Source organism: Lobosporangium transversale (assembly GCF_002105155.1).
Source record: "Lobosporangium transversale strain NRRL 3116 chromosome Unknown BCR41scaffold_36, whole genome shotgun sequence".
NCBI classification, from domain to species: Eukaryota; Fungi; Mortierellomycota; class Mortierellomycetes; order Mortierellales; family Mortierellaceae; genus Lobosporangium; species Lobosporangium transversale.
Genome location: NW_019029014.1, coordinates 202,908 through 224,448, shown reverse-complemented (window position 1 = coordinate 224,448; position 21,541 = coordinate 202,908). Strand labels below are relative to the sequence as shown.

The 21,541-nt window shown below is 42.9% G+C and overlaps 8 protein-coding genes across 8 annotated transcripts; 5 read left to right on the top strand and 3 right to left on the bottom strand.

The window, feature by feature from the left end:
* The first annotated feature begins 29 nt into the window (after positions 1–29).
* Positions 30–1,300, top strand: BCR41DRAFT_381719 (RraA-like protein). The gene is made up of 4 exons (XM_022027321.1): positions 30–300; positions 386–411; positions 597–815; positions 953–1,300. The coding sequence occupies exons 1-4, from the start codon at positions 159–161 to the stop codon at positions 1,235–1,237; spliced, it is 672 nt and encodes a 223-aa protein (XP_021878583.1). The 5' UTR covers positions 30–158; the 3' UTR covers positions 1,238–1,300.
* Positions 1,301–1,350: 50 nt separating this feature from the next.
* Positions 1,351–2,894, top strand: BCR41DRAFT_359041 (Josephin-domain-containing protein). The gene is made up of 6 exons (XM_022025165.1): positions 1,351–1,456; positions 1,566–1,583; positions 1,732–1,847; positions 1,953–2,038; positions 2,152–2,342; positions 2,448–2,894. The coding sequence occupies exons 1-6, from the start codon at positions 1,391–1,393 to the stop codon at positions 2,688–2,690; spliced, it is 720 nt and encodes a 239-aa protein (XP_021878582.1). The 5' UTR covers positions 1,351–1,390; the 3' UTR covers positions 2,691–2,894.
* Positions 2,895–3,052: 158 nt separating this feature from the next.
* BCR41DRAFT_424376 (hypothetical protein) lies at positions 3,053–6,199 on the top strand (the record flags this gene model as incomplete). Its single annotated transcript, XM_022030422.1, has 2 exons — positions 3,053–4,769; positions 4,881–6,199. The coding sequence occupies 2 exons, from the start codon at positions 3,053–3,055 to the stop codon at positions 6,197–6,199; spliced, it is 3,036 nt and encodes a 1,011-aa protein (XP_021878581.1).
* Positions 6,200–6,400: 201 nt separating this feature from the next.
* BCR41DRAFT_424375 (histidine phosphatase superfamily) lies at positions 6,401–7,910 on the bottom strand (the record flags this gene model as incomplete). Its single annotated transcript, XM_022030421.1, has 2 exons — positions 7,159–7,910; positions 6,401–6,972 (listed from the first exon to the last, which is right to left on the bottom strand). Exons 1-2 carry the CDS (start codon positions 7,781–7,783, stop codon positions 6,401–6,403), a joined length of 1,197 nt encoding a protein of 398 aa, XP_021878580.1. The 5' UTR covers positions 7,784–7,910.
* Positions 7,911–9,552: 1,642 nt separating this feature from the next.
* Positions 9,553–12,438, top strand: BCR41DRAFT_424374 (hypothetical protein; the record flags this gene model as incomplete). The annotated part of the gene is made up of 2 exons (XM_022030420.1): positions 9,553–10,625; positions 10,809–12,438. 2 exons carry the CDS (start codon positions 9,553–9,555, stop codon positions 12,289–12,291), a joined length of 2,556 nt encoding a protein of 851 aa, XP_021878579.1. The 3' UTR covers positions 12,292–12,438.
* An 89-nt stretch (positions 12,439–12,527) lies between these two features.
* BCR41DRAFT_359039 (kynureninase) lies at positions 12,528–14,467 on the bottom strand. Its single transcript, XM_022025164.1, has 4 exons — positions 14,155–14,467; positions 13,486–14,042; positions 13,149–13,377; positions 12,528–13,056 (listed from the first exon to the last, which is right to left on the bottom strand). Exons 1-4 carry the CDS (start codon positions 14,333–14,335, stop codon positions 12,623–12,625), a joined length of 1,401 nt encoding a protein of 466 aa, XP_021878578.1. The 5' UTR covers positions 14,336–14,467; the 3' UTR covers positions 12,528–12,622.
* Positions 14,468–15,041: 574 nt separating this feature from the next.
* BCR41DRAFT_399062 (adenylate kinase-domain-containing protein) lies at positions 15,042–16,828 on the top strand (the record flags this gene model as incomplete). Its single annotated transcript, XM_022029020.1, has 4 exons — positions 15,042–15,098; positions 15,469–15,817; positions 15,916–16,034; positions 16,637–16,828. The coding sequence occupies 4 exons, from the start codon at positions 15,042–15,044 to the stop codon at positions 16,826–16,828; spliced, it is 717 nt and encodes a 238-aa protein (XP_021878577.1).
* Positions 16,829–17,442: 614 nt separating this feature from the next.
* On the bottom strand, positions 17,443–19,873 carry BCR41DRAFT_388513 (hypothetical protein; the record flags this gene model as incomplete). The annotated part of the gene is made up of 3 exons (XM_022028012.1): positions 19,407–19,873; positions 18,775–19,190; positions 17,443–18,668 (listed from the first exon to the last, which is right to left on the bottom strand). The coding sequence occupies exons 1-3, from the start codon at positions 19,802–19,804 to the stop codon at positions 17,443–17,445; spliced, it is 2,040 nt and encodes a 679-aa protein (XP_021878576.1). The 5' UTR covers positions 19,805–19,873.
* Between the last annotated feature and the right edge of the window lie 1,668 nt (positions 19,874–21,541).

Genomic DNA, 21,541 nt, shown 5'->3' with positions numbered 1-21,541 from the left:
AGTTGATCACTTGGCCTGAGATTTTCCATCTTTATTGTACCACAACCTATAATTAAGAATCACGCGTCGCGCGTACATTTTCACCCCAACACCTTCGCGAATTCTTCCATTGTACATCCAGATCAATTATTCTTCATCCTCATCGCTTAACTGTACAAATGGCATCCAACACTGAGAAACTCCCATTCTACGCTAGTTGTGATGTTGCCGATGCATTGTTGGCGTTGAAAGTTACCAATGCAGGTTATATCCCTGACCTCCATCTCTGGAGTCCTCAGTTTAAGGCTGGCTATACTCGCAGTAAGTTGCCAAGAGAAAAAAAAAAGAAGGTAAATGGTACCGAAAGATCGTATCCTAATACTTTTTTCGTTCTTTTTGCTATTAGTCTTTGGTCCTGCTTATACTGTTAAGGTAACTTTTTTTTTTTTTTTTTTTTTTACAACAGAAAGCTTCGTGATACATGTCATCATGGCCTTTAAAAAAAATAAAAAAATAAAAATAAAAAAAAAAACAAAGAAAAAAAAACAACTGGACCTTGCTGTTTATTTCTCAGCTTTACTTAACTTGACAAATCTTGCGAAAACAATGTATAATAGATGGTCCCTGTGTCAGATACAGAGGCACCCAAGCCAGACCAACATTTTGTTGACGCTATTCCTGAAGGAAGCATTGTTTGTATTTCGCAGCCTTCAAATTTGGTCAATGCCGTCTGGGGCGGACTAATGACAGCACGCGCGCAGATCAGAGGCGCACTCGGTGTGGTTGTTGATGGACGTATCAGAGACTTGAATGAACAGCGTGAGGCTGGATTCCCAGTAAGTTCATTGGACAGTACCTAGTTATGTTATGATAAAGATGTCGAATATTAATATATAATGTAATGTATCTTTTTTTTTTTTTTTTTTTTTTTTTTAATTTTAACATTTCAAATTTCAACTTCTTTTGGTGCTAGGTTTTTGCAAAAGCGACGTCCATCATGGGTGCTGGCCCTTTCACGCGTGCCACCACTCTTAATATCCCAATCACGATGCAACCAAACCCTGACCATCCTGCCGTGACCATCCATCCAGGAGACTATGTTGTTGCAGATGCAGACGGCGTTGTAGTGATCCCCAAGGATTTGCTTTCGCAAGTAGAGGCTCAATGTAAAAAGTCAACAGCTGTAGATGATCAATGCATGACTGCGCTCAAGTCTGGTGAGAGCATCGTAGACACTTTCAAGAAATATCGCGGATAAAGAATAAAGCATTTGTGCTACATGTTTCTTCGTCATGGGCAACTGATAATGCTTGTGCATGTGACATACTCCAAAAAAAAAAAAAAAAAAAAAAGGTTCTTTCCAGCCCCTATTCACATTATTTCATTCGTTATTCATTTCGCTGATTCATTCATGGCACAGATCACATCAGCGCGTTCACTTTACCATGAGTGTCAAAGTCAGGGGCAGTGTGGCAAGGTACTCTTTTATTTTTATGGAGTGACCAGACAGAGGTGCTTCGCCTGGAGTGAACTCATAGAAATCTAACATGTACTTATCCTTATTTCTCTCGTTACATCGAGTCTAGCATACACTAAACAACTTGGTACATTTCTATGATTTTTTATCTTACCAAAAAAAAAAAAAAAAGAATCAGTGAATAAAACATCCTGTGGTTAGAAATGTTTAGATCGTGTTCATTGACTTATATGTTTTTGCTCGCTAAAATGATATGATAATGGACGTGTCATCAGTTACAAGGACCTGTCTTTTCGACATCGGACCTAGATATGATTGCAGAGAAGCTTCGTCAAGTTGCACAGGAGAGTCTTCAACGGACAATATGGAAGAATCCATACAAAAGCCCCTTGTAAATTACTAGTCATAAACAAAGCAAGTCTGTTTAGCTAGAATGCTACTAAAAGTATCAACTAAAAGGTGTCTCGTTTTTATCAACTGTCAATGTTGCATGTAGGGGTATGGGCTACTACGATGTCACCGTACTTGAGGCGGCGCTGAACCAACAGGGCTGTACACTATCGTGGTTTGACGCTCGACGAGGTAAGCATCCTTACATGCCAGCTTTTCTTCTTGTCGAGCTCTGGCCATTCTGGATGTGTTTAATATTGACCAACGATATTTTTATGTATATATATATTCTATTGTCCCTGAAGATATTGCAGAATGCCTAAGCCAACAGGACGATTCAATGCTCGGGCTAATAGTTCATGTCCCTACAATGACTCGATGGTTGCCCTTTTGGAAAGGACAGCATTGGTTTGGAATACTTCGTCTCTCTAATGGGGCATTTATCGACTTGGATTCGAGGCTTTCACAACCGACGCCCTTTGCTGGATTTGATGATGTATGGATCAAAAAGTGATCACACCTTGTGGTTTAAGCCCCAACTTTTTAGCATGGCTACATACTAATATTATTCCTCCACACTTTTTATTGGCGGACGTTATAGGCGATAGCGTTTCTTAATAAAGTCCTACAAAACGGAGGGCGCCTGTTCTTGATTCACCGCGATCAAGAGATTTCCTCAGAATTCGCAGGAACTGCAGAAGGAACGTTGCCAGCTGTAGAGGCTGTGGAGCCAGAGAATTTGGCTCCACCAACCTCTGAAGCATCCATGTCCTTGACAGAAAGCCCAAGCACGCCAAAAGTGCATCCAGACTCAGAATCCGTGGCTACACAACCAATATCATAATTTTTCTTCTTTCTTTTACTCTTCCTTACTTTACCTGTTATATTCATTACTTGCTTTTCTGAATGGTACAAATAATTAATAGAATACCAACTTGAACAGTTGCAAAAAGTATAGTAATTAGCTTTGACTTGAGCATTGATTGATTTGATAGACTGACACCAGAACAGTCAACTGTCAAATAAAGTATCCAATTGGATCAGCTGCAAAGTGATTGGTCCATCAAAAGTTGTGGTTGCCTAGTCATCTAACCTAGCCTAGACAAAAACTTGATGTTACCTCTCTCTAATTTGCACTCTCTTGGCTCCTCTCCACTCTCCTTTTGCTTCTTTAATAGATACGCTTGCTATCCTATCACTGGCATCATGAGTAACCCGCAGAATATTCAGCCCTTTCGGCAGCAGCAACAGCAACAACAGCAGCAACAACAGCAGCAACAACAGCAGCAACAACAGCGGATGCAGCAGACACAGCAAATGCAACAGACACAGCAAATGCAACAGATACAACAGCTGCAGCAGGTACAGCACCGTATGTCGCTGCCAAGCAACACAAACATCTTTACTCCACCTATATCTCAGTCGTCCCATGCTTTACAACAAGATATCCTTGAACAACAACTATACCATCAGGGTAGGCAGGAAGCATCAAGGTCGCAGAGCTACCAATATCAGCAACAGCCGCAAGTGCTCACGGCTCCTTTCTACCCCAATCCAGCAGACTCATCCAGCCAGATACAGTGGCAGGCTCACCAAGGCTTGGCTTCCAGTCCAACCAGAAGCCAGTCTACATTTGTCATTGTTCCGGCAAGCAATCCTGCAACCAACGCTTTCCAACCCTGTTTCACTAATACTGCCGCTCTATCTCGGCAAGCACAACCAGAACAGTTAATCAGTCAACAGATACATTCAGATTTGAGGACGTCTTTCGGCCCGTTGCCGGGAAAGGTTGTAAGTGATGGTAATGGCGCCCATGTAACTATTGTTCCGCGTTTCGATGATGCCGCGGTTACGCGCTTCGGCGGACAGTTACCTATTGGATCCAATACCTCATTACAAGATTTCCCTGAGTGCACCATCATCCCAGTGTCACAGAGCATGGGATACCAAGGGTCAAACATAGTTGTCTCGAGGCAACAATCACTTGGTCAGTCCAACCTCGTAACTCACTCTCCAATGTCCACAATTGCTGCTTCCCTACAGTCCCGTGTACAAGCAACAGGAACACGACAAGGGCCTAGATGCACAGCTGCATATGCGTTTATGCCACCTATTCCGGCTCTAGTAACTCCATCGATAACTGCCTGTCCCAGCTTGGCGCCTCTCAATGCCCCGTTAAGGTTTCGCTCGATCACGCCTGCACCTATTCGCGACACCCGTCGTGATCCTTATCCGATCCCAACGCGAATGCAGAGGAACACTTTAGATATTGCTGGACTCCCTAGGACTATCGCGAGCTCAAGTCAAACTAGAACACATGATACACAAAGAACTGCATCATTGACATCAAGGCGTGATTCAACCAGGAATCAGTCTAAAATGGTATCATGTGTCTCATTGCCTCACTCCTCTTCATCACCGGGCCGAGCAGTGCTGGCATCTGCATCATCACAAAGATCGATCCCCGCTATACCGTCATCGAATGGGCCTCATGGTCAAGCACAAGGGGCAGACCTACCGCCCCAGGCGCCTATTTCAATATACTATCCACAGGCGGAGAACACTGGTGATCATGATGTCAGCATGCTTGATCTTGAGGAAGAAGAGAAATTTGTTGAAGTGACACTCAACGTCGATATTCCCAAGTCATCCACACCTACAGTCCCAGGAGAACCAAAAACAACGGTTCTAAGCGTAAATCCATCATGGCATTGCGTCTTTGTGGAGATTGTTCACCAGCAGCGGATTCGAACCTCAATCCGAATCCAATTCTGCCCGAGTCCGATCAATCCAACGTTCAAAGACCACCGATCCAGGATTTTGAGCCTCAAGACTGTGCAAGTGATCGGGTACACTAGTCGACAGGTAGAGATGACACAGCGGATTTGTGGAGAGAAACTACTAGCGAAGGGCGGCCTCAACAGTACGTAAAGTATTTGAAAAAGGGCACTACTAAAGTTACATGAAGAGTCTTGAATAGACGGCACTCGTTTGACAAGCTTATTTTAATTTTGCTCTCCCTACCTCTACTCAGTACATCTTGATCCATCTGTGATAACCTACAATGAAGCCAGTTATGGCTTTACACTATCTCTTTCCAGCTTTGAAGCTGAGTTGTTGTCATGTGCTAATGCTTGTAAACCTGATGAGCCGCTGCCGCTTTCCCGCCAGCAAAATTCTGCTTACTGCCGTCGCAATCTTAAGGAACTGTATTGTGATACACTGTCAAAAGATGTGACAATTACACTTCGACCCTCGGATGAAGTTTTCCATGCCCATAGTGTTGTTCTTGAGAACTATGACTATTTTCGAACATTATTGCAACAGCACATTAACCGGCAGGGGTCTGCAAGCCTATATAATGCGAACTCTAGCCAGCAGCGACAAGAAGAGTCTACCAGCTCATCGAATACAACACATTCTGCCATCGATGAGGAAGGCTATGCACAACCACTCCACCCTACGCTGCCATCACCATCACTAACAACGCCTCAGCAGCAACAGCAACGTCAACAACAGTATCGACGGGTGCATCAACAGCCGCAAGGTAGGCAGGATCAGGACAGCTTTGGTCGTCCTCCAAAGATTAAGATTGAGATACATGATATCCAGCCTTACGCATTCCGAGCAGTACTTCACTTCATGTACGTAGGGCATATTCCTGTCACGACAGGTTCATCGCCCCCAGGCGCGGTACAACAACATTCGGGTGCTACCCCTATCCGACTAGGAGCTGGGACAGGCGGCAATGCTTCCGATGGACAGCCGGGATCTGCTCCCAGTGAGGGCCCTTCTCACAGCCATCTCCCAGCACGCAGTGAAAGAGGAGAGACCAACACAAGTGGCAGCAACAATGACAATACAGGCGACGGAGCTACACCAGCATTCGAAGGTACAGGGGCGCAAGCTTTGCAGCAATCATCGCAACCTCAGTCTCAGCCTTTGCAAGAATCCGTGGCAGATGCCCCAACACAAGTTATCGAGTTCTCTTGGAGGGAGCTCTACGAGACTGCATCCAAGTTTCAGATCATGAGGATGATGCATCTCGTCCAACTGGCACTCATCGCTAACCTGGATACGAATCAAGCGGTGCAAGAGCTGTTTGAATGGGCGTATCAGTATTGGACATTGGTGCCGTGCTATGCCAGCTTCATTATTGAAAACATGGATCCAACCTTGTTGCACTATGACAATATATTAATGTCATCACCTACAGTAGCGGCAGCAGCAACAGCAACCGCACCCAGGTCAGTGTTTTGGCCTTACCATAATACATGCCCACGGTTTGATGACATTATGGTTTTGTTCCTGCAGATGCTGAATGAACGAAAGGAAGCAAATGTGCTGACTTAGCAATTGTCCAAGCAAAACGAGCGAACACAAATAAAAAGAAAAGGTTTTGCTGTAGAAATTGGACTTTTTAGTTCTACTTCTTTTTTTTTTTTTTTAAAAAAAACTACTAAGGTCTTTTTTATACTTTTGTTTTTGTTCAAATGCTAAACTTCAAGGGTTCGAGCATTATATGTTACGAGCAGCGATGGTATTATGTACATTTTATTGACGGTGCTCCCGATCCAGATGTGCAGTGTAAGTCTGATAATCTATCAGCCACCGACCCTCCTCCCCCGCAATGACCTCTATGCGTTTGGACTGCATCAGTCCATTACGGAGGTTGGCTCCCTGAGTAGAGCCAGGGAACATAAATGCTTCGTCGCTCTCACTTTCATTTGAAGAAGCTTCATCGTCCGTAAGAGATAAAGGTGTCCATCGGCACCGGGAGATGGAGCAATTGGGTACAGGGACTAGAATAGGCGTCTGCAGACAAGCCTCCAACAAGGCATTGACAGGGGATGCATGAGTCATAATGACAATAGATAGATCTCGATGCGCGCCAGCTGCTGCGGTAGTGTAAAATTGAATGATATGGTCTAGTGTCTGATCAAGCCTAGACTGCATATCCTCTCGAGTTTCTGGCCAAGATGGCAATTGTCTGACTTTGGCCTGGTATTTCCAGTCGACGTTATAGTATTGCTCATGGTCGCGCCTAGAGACAGCAAACTCTTGCATCCGTTGGATAATGATCGAGTTTGGTACTGGCTCAGAAACGTACTCGAACGAAAGCCATTCTAAAAAAAAAAAAAAAAAAAAAAAAGATATCATATTAAAAAAAAAAAAAAAAGGCAAAGCCCCCTGCATACAAGGTATATCCAGTGCAAACAAACGCCTCCACACCAAACAAAAAAAGATTTCTCACTTGCCTGCGAGCCCTGGTTCAGTTGAGATGGTGACCAGATCATGACTCTTTGTGATACCATTATTACTGTTGTTCTTACTGGCTTGACGAATACCAACTGCAACTTCAACAGCTGTTTGAGAACAACGCAAGAATGGGCTGGTGACAATCGCAAAATGCTGCTGTCTCCCAGAGGCATTTGACGATTTTGGGAGACCATTGTTGCTTTCGCTGCCATTCAGACTCAAATCCGGAATGATGTCTTGCTGCTGCTGCTGCTGCTGCTGCTGCTGCTGCTGCTGCTGCTGCTGCTGCTGCTGCTGCGGTTGGTATCGGTTGAAAGAGGATGATTCTGGTGGACTGAGTCGTTGTAGTGTCCAAACTTGTGGATAGTTTTGCTGCTGCTGCTGCGGATCATTCCTATTTTTAGCCGGTGAAGGTAATGCGGGTATGGATACACCTTGTCTAGTAATGGAGGTGGTAGCAAAAGAGATTTCACGACCACGCCTATTGCTATTGTTGCTACCGGCGCTACTACTCTCATATGCAAAATCACGAATCAATTTGCCTGTTTGACGAGCCTGCGCCTTGCCTTGAGCTGTGAGGGGAGGATCTTGGGGACAAGGAGAAGTTCCTGCCCAAGTAGAATCCACTTGATCCAAGCGTTGACCATGTCGAACAAAGTAAAGATTAATTCTGGCCATTTTCCCTTTTTTTCCCTTTTATTCGCTGGTTTAATGTTACTCGCTATTAGTACTAGCAACGATGAAGATAAGCGATATGAAAATGATATGCCTTGGTGCTTTAGATTAAGCAATAGGTGAAAGAGGTCTTAACTGGGATAAATATAAAAAAGAATGAAAAAGAGGAGTTAATTTACCTCTTTTCAACCTCTTGTCTTTCATCACCTTTTTTTTAACTTTCGACATGTGACAGTCCTTTAGCGTGTGGGCGATCTTATTTTTCAATAAGCCTGATGCTCGATAGTGTGTGTGTGTTTTTTTTTTTGGACAACTGAACACGAACCAGCTGTCAAAGGCCCGTGTCTCCAGGGCAGAACACAAGGAGGGAAATGAGCACATGCAATGCAGCATTGTTTTTTCTTCAGCTGTGGAGAGATGTAAGAGGAACCAAATATTTAGTCCACGCTTGAATCCCATTGGATACATAAAACACATGAGCTACACTGCTGGGCGTAGTCAAAGGGATTTGTAGATCGCTCATTCTTTGGAGATGAGATGCGTTACACATATGAATGAATGCATTCATCATTAATTAGTGTCACTAAGCACTAAGTACAAAGCACTAAGGAAAGGGTCGGATTGCACCAGAAAGTAAAGCATGTTTCTTCCTGAGAATTCATGGGAAAATTGATTCTCTCCAGCCAGTCAGCGTACAGTTGTCTTGTGCTTTTTTCCTGTTGGTGAACACAAAAAAAAAAAAGAAGTGAGCCTCTTTAAAATCTTGATTAGTGTACATGTGGAAGTACATTTTGCCAGAGAGCAAAAGCAGCTTGTTCCTCATTCGAACAGGAGGGCTGTCGCAATGACATGATGAATATTTTACAACCAGGCACTTACAATACACGTATATATACCGTACATGTATTCAACGGAGGGACCTGTGTCGAATCGCACGCGAAGGATCACGCGGACAGAGCGAACAAAGATAGCCTAGACAAGATGTTTTTTAAAGCGAAAAAAAGCATGCTCAATAACAAAAACAAAATAAACATTTGTGGCACCGAAACAGTATTCGTTCTATTATGTGAGGTGTCCTTGGAGTGGAAGAAAGAAAGGAAAAAAGAAAAGGGTCAAACAGAAATAAATGCAATAATTCTCTGGACCTGGACAAGTGTGTGTGTGTCCGGTCTCATGTGTATGGGGACAGTGCTCTGCTGTAATCCTGGTGTGCAACAACAACAAAAAAGCACTTTTTTAATATTTTATTGCCCTTGGGTCATCATCGTTCTTTTTTTTTATTCTTTTTTTTCTCTTCATTCTCATTTAACTTCATGTCATTTCATTACACTTCATTTCATTGTCCATTGTCCGTTTGAATTTATGCTTTGTATAAGTTTTACTTAGTTCTGCAGTATCCTGTCAATTGTACATTTGGACTGCCCTTGCTTATTACGTGCTCCGCCGAGTATATTTCGCACTCAGATTGCTTCCTCTCCACGCGGCATCACTTCGGTCATCTTTGTTCTGCAAGATTTCCGTTTATCAATCTCTACTTGAACAAAAGGGACCAAAGCACAGGATAATACCTCCTCTTTTCTTTCCTTTTGCTATACCTTTCCCTACCCTTTTCTTGGATATTTAAAAAGATTGCTCCATATTGGCACGACAAGTACCAAAGAAGTACAACTCTTTATTTTTCCTTTAATTCCATTCTTCATTCTCTCAACGGCACCATTTCCACTTCCTTTTTTTTTTATTGTCCTTCAATCAACCTCAATCAATCAAATACCATGGTGGCAAAGCTATTTAATGACCTGGTTACAGCCCTAGATATCATCCCTGACTCGTCTACAATTGATCTTTGCGTAGGCCATCCCTCTACCTGCGCCTTGACAGGCAAAGTCCGCATCATCGCTAAGCGGCCATGCGCTTATAAATCCTTGGTGGTTACCGCCACCGGAATCTCGCGCGTCTGGAATCGTCAGGGGTCCAGGACCATCAAAGCCAAACAAATCATTTTGGATGTCTCTAAAGAGATCACCTACGATAATCCAATGTTCACCAAGCGCCCGAATTCATTACCACTCCCTTCACTTGCTTCTCCTGTGGAAGAGCTCCCTTCTTGGACTAATCCTACCGCCGTTACTGCTACAACCTCATCCTCCTCCAGCCAGCATGTTTCTGCAAACGTAGTCCTATCACCCTCTGTTCCTCCACAAACACAACGGGATATCACCAGGAGCAACAGTAATAACGAAAGCACTAGCCCGGTTACCTTCCAATCCTCAGACTCCTTTCCTGTGGGGTCATTACCCGAGCAGCAACAACAGAGACAATCTCCAGTACCATCTGATGCGCTCTCATCTTTCCAGACAAGTCTTGGTCAAAATCAACTAAACCAAGGCGTCAACGATATCGATTTTCGAATAGAGTTTCCATCTCACATGAACATAAATGACTCTTCCCCGCCAAATACAACGACTGATATTAGTCAACTCTGCCATCTTCCCTCTGGCCCCATGAAGACAACCGCTGGAGGGGACGCTTCCATCATCTACACCCTCCGCGTAACACTAATTATGAGTCGAAAAGACATACTAGTCAACAATCACATGTCTACGTCAGTTCCTTTCCGAGTTCAAAGTTGGCAGGACATGAATGAATCACGACACCAAAGTGATGATCATACATATCATGGTAAGCGTCGTAACAAAATTGAGTTCCAGTTTGAGGTCCCTCGACAGCTGGATCTACGACGATTACAGGACCTACAGCTAGGATTCCAGGGCAGCTGGAGGACATTGCAAGATCATCTCAAGGTTAAAGAGATTCAATACTACATTGTAGAGGAAGAGCATCAAAGGTAAGCTTTGGCAGTGCATGAACCCGTAGCCCAAATTCTTTTTAGTGCGCTTAGTGCGCCTAAACTCTACCCTCCAATTCCAAACAGAGCACTCATTTGACCATGATACATCACAAAAAAACGAGACCCCAACTGACAACTGTAACTGTTACTCATTAATCAAAAATTAAATTTTAAAATTAGGTTCGTGGGCAGGACGAGTCCCGTGGTGAATACGACGATCATCAGCACCGCAGTCACTCATGATTGCTCTGATTATGTCGTGTCCACCCATGCCTGGAATCAACTTCGCGCACCTGCTCGTCTACAGATCCCGCAGCCTAATACTGTCCTCGAAACTACTCTCCTACCTGCACCCCACAGCTTGAGTGTCACACATAAACTTCGCGTCCTCATCAAATTTGATCAGACACTGGCGAAGGAACGCGACTTACAGCTGTCCTTCCCAATGACTATCCATCCAACACTCAACCTTGATGGATCTCCTGCTCACCCAGACCCTGAGTTTTATCTGAATAACCATCTCACTAACCGACACCGCCGCCCTCGTGGGGGAAGAAGGAGGGCTGGGGGCGCGCTTTATGGGATTGAATCTCGACATGGTGATGGAGATGGCGATAGCGAGGATGATGACCTACCTTTACCCATGTATGCAGATAGAGAAGAGACCTTGTTACTAATGGTGGGTGAGGAGGTACAGGAAACAGGCTTACATGTTGATGTATTGGGTATGGCAATGAGTTACCCAGATCAGACTGCCTTGTATTCGCCGTCCGAGACATCACCACTTATGACATCTCCAAATCCTAATTCACCTATTAATGCAACAGGCAGCTATGACTCTCGCAGGTTCTCGTTGGCAGGCTCGGCGCCTATCCTCCAGGGTGAGCAACATGCATGGGCAACCCTTAATCGGTCTGTGAGCTTGACGCCAGCCGCGTCTGCTCAACTCGTCGATTTTGCATCTGTGTCTGCTGCATCCAGGAGACATTCCTCCTTTGATTACATCTCTGAGTATAATAACAATGTCAACAACGGGTTCTATGGCAGGAGCCTTGAGACATTCCTGCCCCCTCCTTATGTATTACCGTCCCTGAGTGAAGAGCCATCCACAATGACGGCGACTTCAATAACAGCAGAAAATCTCGACTATGAACAAAACTCTTCAGGTGGATTGCAGGGCACACAAAGTCTAACAGAGCAAGACTCTCAAGATTTGGAATTAGTACAAACACAGGCACAGGCACAGGCACAGGCACAGGCGCAGATGCTGGAACAAGTCCAGGAAGATGGGTCACATCATCAAATATATTACTTCGAGGAAATACCAAGGCAAGAGATCTCATCAGTGACTCCACCTTTACCTTTGGAGTATGAAATCTCTAGATCAAATTCTTTTGAAAGAAGCAGTGTTGACGAAGATGAACTTGAAGAAAGCGTTGGGACCCAAGTCAAAAATTACCAAGGCAAAGGGAAAGATAAACATATCGAAGTCCCTACCAGCCCTTTTGATACGTCTTCAATCACTTGTTCTTCTTCACCATCTTCATCATCATTATCGTCATCATCATACTCCAGAACAGCTTATGGAGCCAGCTCATCATTCTCAGGACTTTTGACTCCGCCTTATGAAATCCGAGAAGAGCCACTAGACTATCTAGAATGAGATAATGGGGAAAATCCTCCTTCTCTCTTCACTACATTCACTACTTTCTTGTCCTCGATACCATCTTTGCCATTACCACCTTCTCTAGAATCTGGGATGGAATCTGCTGAACGATCCGCTAGGGAAGACGAGCTGTGATCATGAGCTTGTTGCAGGTGCAGACGCAAGCACTAAAGACGACATTCATGGCTCGCACATCATACTTCTTTACCAACATATGTATATAGGATATTTAGCTATATTAAAAATATCTCTGCTATATCTATCGCCAATTAGTTTGATTTTATTAATATTGCTCGCTTTATATTAGAACCAAAGATGAAGATGACTTCTACTTCTCTTTTTCGAGGTAGTAGACCTGTGCAACCAGATCCTTGAGCTCAACAACAAATTGACGCACGTCTTCAAAGCGAGTGTACAATGGTGTGGGCGCAACACGAATGACATCGGGTTTACGCTCATCACCAATGATAGCTCTCGCGGCCAAACCGTCAAAGATCTCCATCATCTTACCATGCTTAAAGACCAAGCTCAATTGACAGCCACGCTGCTCCGGGTCACTGGGCGTGATGATCTCTAGCACATCTGTTGAGAACTCTGTGGTCAAGAGGTGGTAAAGGTATCCTGTCAACAAATATGACTTCTTACGCATCTCTTGCATAGTTGTCTTTTCAAAGACAGAGAGGGAGCCCAATAACGCGCTAGTGGTCAAGACCGATGGATTTGAATGCTGAAAACCGGCAGCACCAGGGATCGGCTTGAATACTAGTTATACATAAGGTGTTTAAAGAAACGGATAAATATAAATATTAAGAAAAAAGATAGAGAAAAAAAAACTCAAACAAGTAAAATATTACCATTGATCATTTCAAAGCGCGTGCTCTTGTCATGTCCCCACCAACCAGCCAAACGGTTGCGTTCAAAGCCCATAGCATGACGCTCATGCACAAAGATACCGGCGATGCCTCCAGGGCCCGAATTAAGGTACTTGTAAGAGCACCAGCATGCAAAGTCAACATTCCAGTCATGCAGTTGCAAAGGTACATTGCCTACAGCATGGGCCAAGTCCCAACCAACAATACACCCCTAGAAAATAAAAGCAAAGGGCATGGCATGTAGGATACAGATGCATTAGTTTATATGGAAGAGGAGACATGGATATTACCTTTTTTTTTCATGAAATAGCCATTTTACCTTTGCATGAGCAGCTTTAGTGATAGCCTCTATATCAAAGTATTGTCCCGTATAATATTGAACACCCGAGAAGGCAACAACAGCAATCTCGTGGCCATGCTTCTCGATAGTCTCCAAGATGTCTTCTGTCCTTAACAAATATTCTCCCTGACGAGGCTCCTGACAAAGCAAAGATGTGGCAGGATCGAGCTTATGCCACCGAATCTGAGATTCGATCGCATAGTGATCTGAGGGGAATGCCTTGGATTCAATCAAGACTTTATGCCTTTCAGGCGTGGGAGTATAAAAAGCTGCAAGAAGTGTATGAAGGTTAGACGTGAGTGTATTCATGACTGCAACTTCATCTTTCTTGGCACCAACGATTTTGGCGGATTGCTCCTGGACAGTTTCCTCAATTCGGACCCAAGGACGGCCGAAACGGTGCTTGAAATGAGAGTTGACAGCTCCTTCACCCCATACTTGAAGTTCTTCGTTTACATAGCGTGAGACGGCCTTGGGCAGAAGACCCAGTGAATTGCCACATAAATAGATGCAGCTCTCATTCGAGCGATCAGCACCTACAAAAAGGTAAATACGGATAAAGAAAATTAGGAATGGGTGACTATGATGTAAAAATAAAAATAAACTTGACAGTTGATTCAAAATACTGTCTCAATGCGTATTACAAACCTGGTGCGATTTCACCTCGGGTAGGGATGACAAATTCATTGCGAAGTTCCTTTAGAGGATCTTGATTGTCCATGTAGGCAGCAAAGGATGGGCTGAGAAATGATTTTGCTTTAGACTGAGTCAAGGACAAGTCCAGATCTTGCTTTGGGTCATTTTTGATAGCCATTGTGTGTGAAGTCATTATGTTGTACAAACAGTATTAAAGGTAATAAAAAAAAAATAAAAAAAATAGAAGTGCTGGAGGAAAGAATGAAGAGAATGAGAATGAGAGGAAGAGACTTTAAAGATGAATCCAGGAATGAATCGAATGAAAAAGAAAAAAGAAAGAAAAAGAGAGGTAGTAGGTTAAATGGATATAAAAAGAAAAAAAAGAATGATAGTCTAATTGATTGAGTGTGGGAAAGTATAACACATCAGTCGAAAAAATAAGGTTTCATGGGAACCACCTCTTAAGTTACTCAGATTGAAGACATCGGCACTCTGTCTCTCCAAAAAAAGGGGAAAGTGAGTGGACGGGACTGTCTTTTTAATTGACAACGTTTGATATTTCTCTATTTGACAAGTTTTAAAAGAACAACTCCAAAACCTCTTCTTTTTTTCCTGTCTTTCTTTGCTCCGTCTTTCATCCTTACTCCTACTTGTACTCCGCCTGCCCTCTACTTTTTTCTACTACCTCATACCTTCCCTTCTCTTTTTGTTCTTTTTCTTCTTCTCTTTCATCTCCCTGTCCTATCACTTTGCTTCCCCCACTATTAACTTGTTCAATGGCCCTTCGACATGCATTCTCCCTGCTGAACATCGCTTGCCCTGCTCGGTCGCAGCTGGCCGTAGCTTCTTTCAACCAAAACTCCCGCCGCTTCCTTTCTTCCTCCTCTTCTGTATCACGAATGTCTCAGATGATCCAGGGATATGCACCTCTTCGACTCTTACTCATTGGAAGTCCTGTATGTTTTTCATGACAATCATCCTTTTTCCTTTTATCTTATTTCTTTCTTTCCTTGTTACTTTCTGGAGTCTAAGGTCTGAATTTCTGTGAAAACAAAATGGGAATGACGACCAGGAATAAGCTTCGGTGTGCGTGATTGCTAGCTCCTCTCCACTTTATTCAGTTGATAGACATGTCATCCTGATACTGATAATCTTGCTATCAACACATGCTGAAGCTGCATGTGCGAAAAAAAAAAAAAAAAAAAAAAAAAGTTATTTTGTCTGACACGCTATTTTTCCCCACATGATAACAGCCAATGAACAAGAGATAAACTAAATTTTGTTCTTGTCAAACCATTACATTTCAATCCCTTAATAACTATATAGGGCTCGGGGAAGGGAACACAGTCCGTAAGAATTCAAAACAACTTTGAGGTCGACTGTATTTCCAGTGGCGATCTCTTACGTAAGAACATTGCTCAAGGAACCGAGATTGGTAAGCGTGCTGCTAAGGAGATGAAGAACGGCGCATTTGTCTCGGATGAGGTCATGGTTCAGTTGATCGACACGGAACTCAACAAGATCGGACCTCACCAGAGCTGGCTTCTTGATGGGTTCCCTCGCACAATGACTCAGGCCAAGGCCCTGGATGAGACTCTTGAGGAAGGCGACCAACCCTTAAATCTTGTCATTCATCTCGATGTCCCTGAAGAAGTCATCCTGCAACGCATTATGGGTAAATTTTTATTATTTAGTTGCTGTTAATACTCTATCCTGCTTGATTCGGCTGATAAAGTAACATTTTTTGTCCTTTAATCTTATCCTCCACACTAGATCGTTGGGTCCACATCCCTTCCGGCAGAGTCTACAACATGACTTACAACCCACCCAAGCAACCTGGCATTGACGACATTACTGGCGAACGCTTGGAACGCCGGCCCGACGATAATCCTGTAAGTGAACACACTGCGTCCCAAATCAGAGACAGAAAAAAAGGGGGATAAGGTACCCTTTTGCAGGAAAGATTATCGCCAACTGTGAAAAAGCCATAAAAAGAAGGTTTTATTCAAGGGATGATGAGATGGCTTTTATTACTTTTTTGCGCCTTCATGCTTTATTCTCCGGCACTTTCTTGCCTGTGATTGGCTCATTAGTGATGTCATTTGGAAACATCAAGATAGGACAAAGATTCAAGGAAGGCTGAAAGTGTGGGAGAAAGCCTTTACTCGATATGACTTTCAAGAAAGAGGCAATACGTTTATCAGAGTTTAGTCTACTTGGAGCTTTTTTTTTTCTCCAGCGCCCAAAAATGGACCATAAAAAGAAATAACCGACTGGTAGACACAAAAAATCTTATTTCTATATTCATCCGGTGGAACCCGACACACTGTCACTTTCAACTGTCATCATCAGACATTGCAATATTTGTAAAAGAGTCGGGTCACACACACCCTCTTCCTCATGTCAAATACGTTTGAGGAAATCTTCAGATTTAAACATCTAAAATCTTTTTTTTTTTTTTTTTTTTTTGTTCATTGATACGGATCGAACGTAGGAAACATTCAAGATCCGTCTACAGAAGCATCACGAGCTTACAGAACCATTGCTGGACTATTATAAACAACGCAACATCCTTGTTAGTCTCGCTGGGAAGACCTCGGACGAAATATACCCCCAGATCCGTGAGCTCTTGCAGGCCCGCTTTAAGCCTGAAGATGCTCCCATCGAGGCAGAGGCACAACTTTAACCAATCAAAGGAATACATGTGATTCAAGACTGTGGACCTAAAAATACTCGCTAACGTCGACTTGAAGCTAAAAAAAAAAAGCTTTTACGGATCCGAGCCAAAGTGTAAATAACATGGATATACAACAGGATGGTCGATCAATTCAAGACTTTGATGTCTCTATCTCGCTCCACTCCCATACTTAATTTAACTCTCCCCTCATTCATTAAGAATAATAAAAATTAAAAAAAAGGTTGTAACATTATCAACATTATCTCTTTGTCTGTAACAGGTCAAAAAAAATATGGGCTAATGAGTGGAATTGTAACATCTAGAGATGAAAGTTATGATTGTTCACTCAGAGAGACGGTTGATCTCCCCAGTCAGTGCTGTCTCGAGCTCTTTGTAGGTGCTACTAGGGAAACAGGATGAAATCCGTACTTTCTCAATGGACAAATTTACTCATTGCACGATTTAAGAGATATTTGTGATAGAAAGACATTAGAGAAAAATATTTAAAAGGATATTAGAAATCAAAGAACGAAAAGGTATTTATTACAATATATTTCATTGGAGGCTACTACGTACAGCATAGATTCATATGGATACAGTTTTTTTTTTTTTTTTTTTTTTTTTTAGCTTGAAGCATAGATCTGCTTGATCTGCTCAGCATACTTCTGGTTGATATCCTTGCGCTTGAGCTTCTGCGCAGCAGTCAACAAACCACCTTTATCAGTCCATTCCTCGTGTTCCAAGTAAGCACCCTGCAGCATCTCTGCGGGCTTAAGGCCAGCCTTCTTGCCCGTAGAATTGCAAGCATCCAAGACAGCTTTGACAATTTCCTTGTTTTGGCACAATTCTTCAAAATCGCCCTCAATGCCTTTGTTCTTCGCCAACTCCTTCACAAGCGATTCGTTCACGACGACCAACGCCACGGGCTTGCTCTGCATGGAGTCAGCATAGACACAGATATTGTTGCAGTACTCTGTACTCTTGTACACTGATTCCAGCTTCTCCAATGCAATATACTCTCCATGTGACAACTTGACCAGGTTCTTCTTACGATCAATGATTGAGAGTGTTCCGTCCGGATGCCACTCACCAACATCACCAGTCATAAGCCAGCCGTCTGCTGTCAATGACTCAGCTGACTCCTTTGGGTTCTTGAGGTAACCAGATGTGATTGAGGGTCCACGAATCCAGACCTCACCGCGAGGATTGGGTGAGTTTGTTGATAAGTATCCTGCATCAGGAACGTCCACCAACTTGACTTCTGTACAGGGTACAGGCGATCCAACACGGTTGTAATGGAAAGCATCGGGAGTCATGATGGCGCACATACCGCATGACTCTGTCATACCATAAGCCTGAAGAACAGGGCACAAAGCCGTGGTGAGGAACCGTTGGGTCTCTTGTGAGAGAGGAGCTCCTCCAGAGAGTGCAAAACGAAGACGACCACCTGTCTGCTGTCGGACCTTGTTGAAGACAACTGCATCAAAGACACCAGTCAATCCGCTCAACTTGCGGTCAAGGCACCAGGCCTTGCCATTCATGGCACCATGGAAGATGGATTGAATCAGGGGTGATCCTTTATGGACCTGGGTCAAAATTCCCTTTCGAATTGTCTCCCAGACAGCGGGTACACCTGTCATCAACGTAGGTCGAAGCTCCTTGATATCGCCCTGACATTCTCGTACAGAGGCATCTGTGAGTGTACGGACAGTGCCATATCCAAGAGCTGCTCCCCAGAACAAGCAAATGTTTTCGACCAAGAACTCGAGGACGTGGGCCAGGGGCAAGTATGCAAGCAACACATCGCCCTCATGCACGTACTTTGACAGCATTTTGTTCGCACCACCAACTATAATACAAATGGAAAAAAAAAAAAAAAAAAAAAAAAAAAAATCTTAATACAAAGAACACAAGTCAAGACAAAAATAAAAAAGAAAAAGAATACAAAAACATACTGGCAGCAATCAAGTTTCCGTGGGTCAAAAGCACACCCTTGGGGTTTCCGGTCGATCCAGAGGTATACATGATGCAGCAGAGATCCTCAGCTGCTGGGGGAACATTCTCTACAGGGTTATCCATACCCATCTGCTTCAACTCCTCCAAAGTAATGATATCCAAGTGAGGGTGAGCTTCCTTGATCGCAATCACGTCTGCAGCCTTGGCCTCGCCATCATAAAAGATCCTCTTGAGTGTAGGGCATCGACCGGCGACATTCTTCATGGTGTTGAGCAAATCTGCATTGGTGTAGGTAGTAGCGACTTCAGCCTCGTTCATCGAGTGTAGCAAACCATCCTCACCGAGGGTATCATAAACAGTTACGATAGTGACGGATTGCGCAAAAGCTCCATGTGCAACCAACAGCCAGTTTGCGCTAAGATTATCAGCAAATAAAAATAAAAATAAAACATGTTAACGCCAATCGCACAGGCTACGGGTCATCTGAACTTGTCTCACACATCATAATTGTTGAAGCTTTGAAGAACTAATGGCGATGACGATTGCTGCGGTCGGATGTTTCATTCGCCTTGTACACTTTTAGATATTGCATTGTCTCTTTTTCATAATACAACTGATGTTTTATATTTACCTTGTGGCACCAAACACAGTCATTTTGTCCTTGGGTTGGACACCAAACTTGCGGAGACCTGCACCAATGCTGTCTACTACGACTTGTGTGTCTTTGTATGTCATCCAATTATAACCAGAAAGTTTGAAATATTTCCAGATCTTCTTCTCCTTGACAGGCGAGCCACCGACCATTTTGGTAACCTCCTTTTCTTCCTCGATCATCTTGATCACCTTACGGTAACCGATCGCGTCCATGTTAGGACGCGTCTTGGCGGAATGTCGAATAACATCATACAGAGTCTTGATATCATCGAATGGGGTTGAGATGAGATCTGTAGGCGACATAACTGAACGGCGGATTCTAGTCTCACCGTGGACTTCAGTGGGGCCAACTTCAATGGTAAGGGACTTTGTCATGATAATGTTGTTATTGATGCTTCTGTAGGATGGTGAGGATGTTTTTTTTTTTTTTTTTTTTTTTTTTTTCTAATCTGAAAGAAAGGTAATAGGAAAATAGAGAAAGAATAAAGGAGTATTAAAGTGGGAGAGAAAGGAAGAGTCTTATGCTCCTAGATAATCCTAGAGCTGAGTGATGATAAAAATGAGGCAAAAGGGAAAAGGAAAGAAAAGGTAGTAATGACGATGAATGAAGAGGGAAAAAAAAAAAAAAAAAAAAAAAAAAAAAAAGAAGAATGAAAAGGCGAGGGATATTTATGCAAACGGATTTTATTTTTATTTATTTTTATTTTATTTTTTTGAATTGCATCATATCTTGGGAAATGGACCGTTGCATTAGGTCAAGAGCTACTACATGGCCTAAATAAGATCATTAGCACATGTTGCGGCTTGTCAAGGACGTCTTTAACTGTTTGAGGGAATATTAAAAGCCGTGGGATACGGACAATCCATAATCTTCAAGACCGGGAATTGATAAACCCTTTATTTCAACTGAGATTCAAATAATTTTTAAAAAAAAGCTGAGCGGAGTGGACCATCGGGCTTCAAACACACGAGGATAAGAGCATATTATTATATATACAACTTTGTTTTGGGTTTATCACATTGCTGGACCATGCTCAAAGACAGAATATGCACAAGGCAATACCGATCACCTTTCTTCAGAGCTAAAAAAAAAACATAAGAGTGTTCCGCTTTGATTTAATAACAATGAGGCCTGCTGATTCTTTTTCACCTTAACACTTTTCCGTTTTGTATGTTTCAGGTTGGGCATTTGTATAGCATCCAGAATATCTGGTCCACAAAAGTCAATTGTTAAAAAGTGGTCCTGACACATTGTGACTTTGAATGAAGGTTATTGGAATACCATCGAATAATCCGAGACAATTTGTGTCTGGTGCTTTCGCTTAAGCTTGTACCTGTTCCTGCGAATTAATCCGATGAATCTCGCAGCTCTGTAGAACCAGGATGATCGCCTACTTTTTTTTTTTTTTTTTTTTTTTTTTTTTTTTTTTTAATAATAATTTAGCTTTCGCATGTGTCTCTGCAATATTAGATCATACTCAGAGTTTTTACAGGTTACACGACTGTATATACATGGTTTATTTTTATATTGTTCTTTCGGTGTGACACAAAATCGATTCAGTTAATATAAGGATAGAGTAAAGTTCGCGACCAGATGATGGACGCTCTATTTACGAGTATTCATCTTGAGCCCAACAATCCGGCAGCCTGAGGGAAGTTGATTTCCCGATAACAACATTATATTGAGGTCCGCCATTTGGCGGGTCAATCATTCTCCCCAATTCAAAGAATCTCCCACCTTGTTCATGTTCTTAGGAAAGACACCACCTCTCATGTCTATCTACAATGGTCTAGGCTCGGGCATCAAACACCCAAGGGACAAATAAGCATTGCAACCTTGATAAACAAGAAACATGCAATAGCAGAAACAAAAGTAAAAAGCTGTGAGTGGCAAACAAACAAAAAAGAAATGCCATGCTCCATGTTTCATGGCCCATGTCGCATATAATAGCGACTCTTTTTTATGTTCAAATATACAAATATGTTTTCAATCAGTACGAACCAATTGTGGGAGAGAAAGAATTCAAGTGCGTCTATTTTGGAGTTTTAGGCACTAGACTCGTAAGCCTGAGGCAAAGCCGCCGACGTTGTGACCGCCTATTAGCGGAAGTT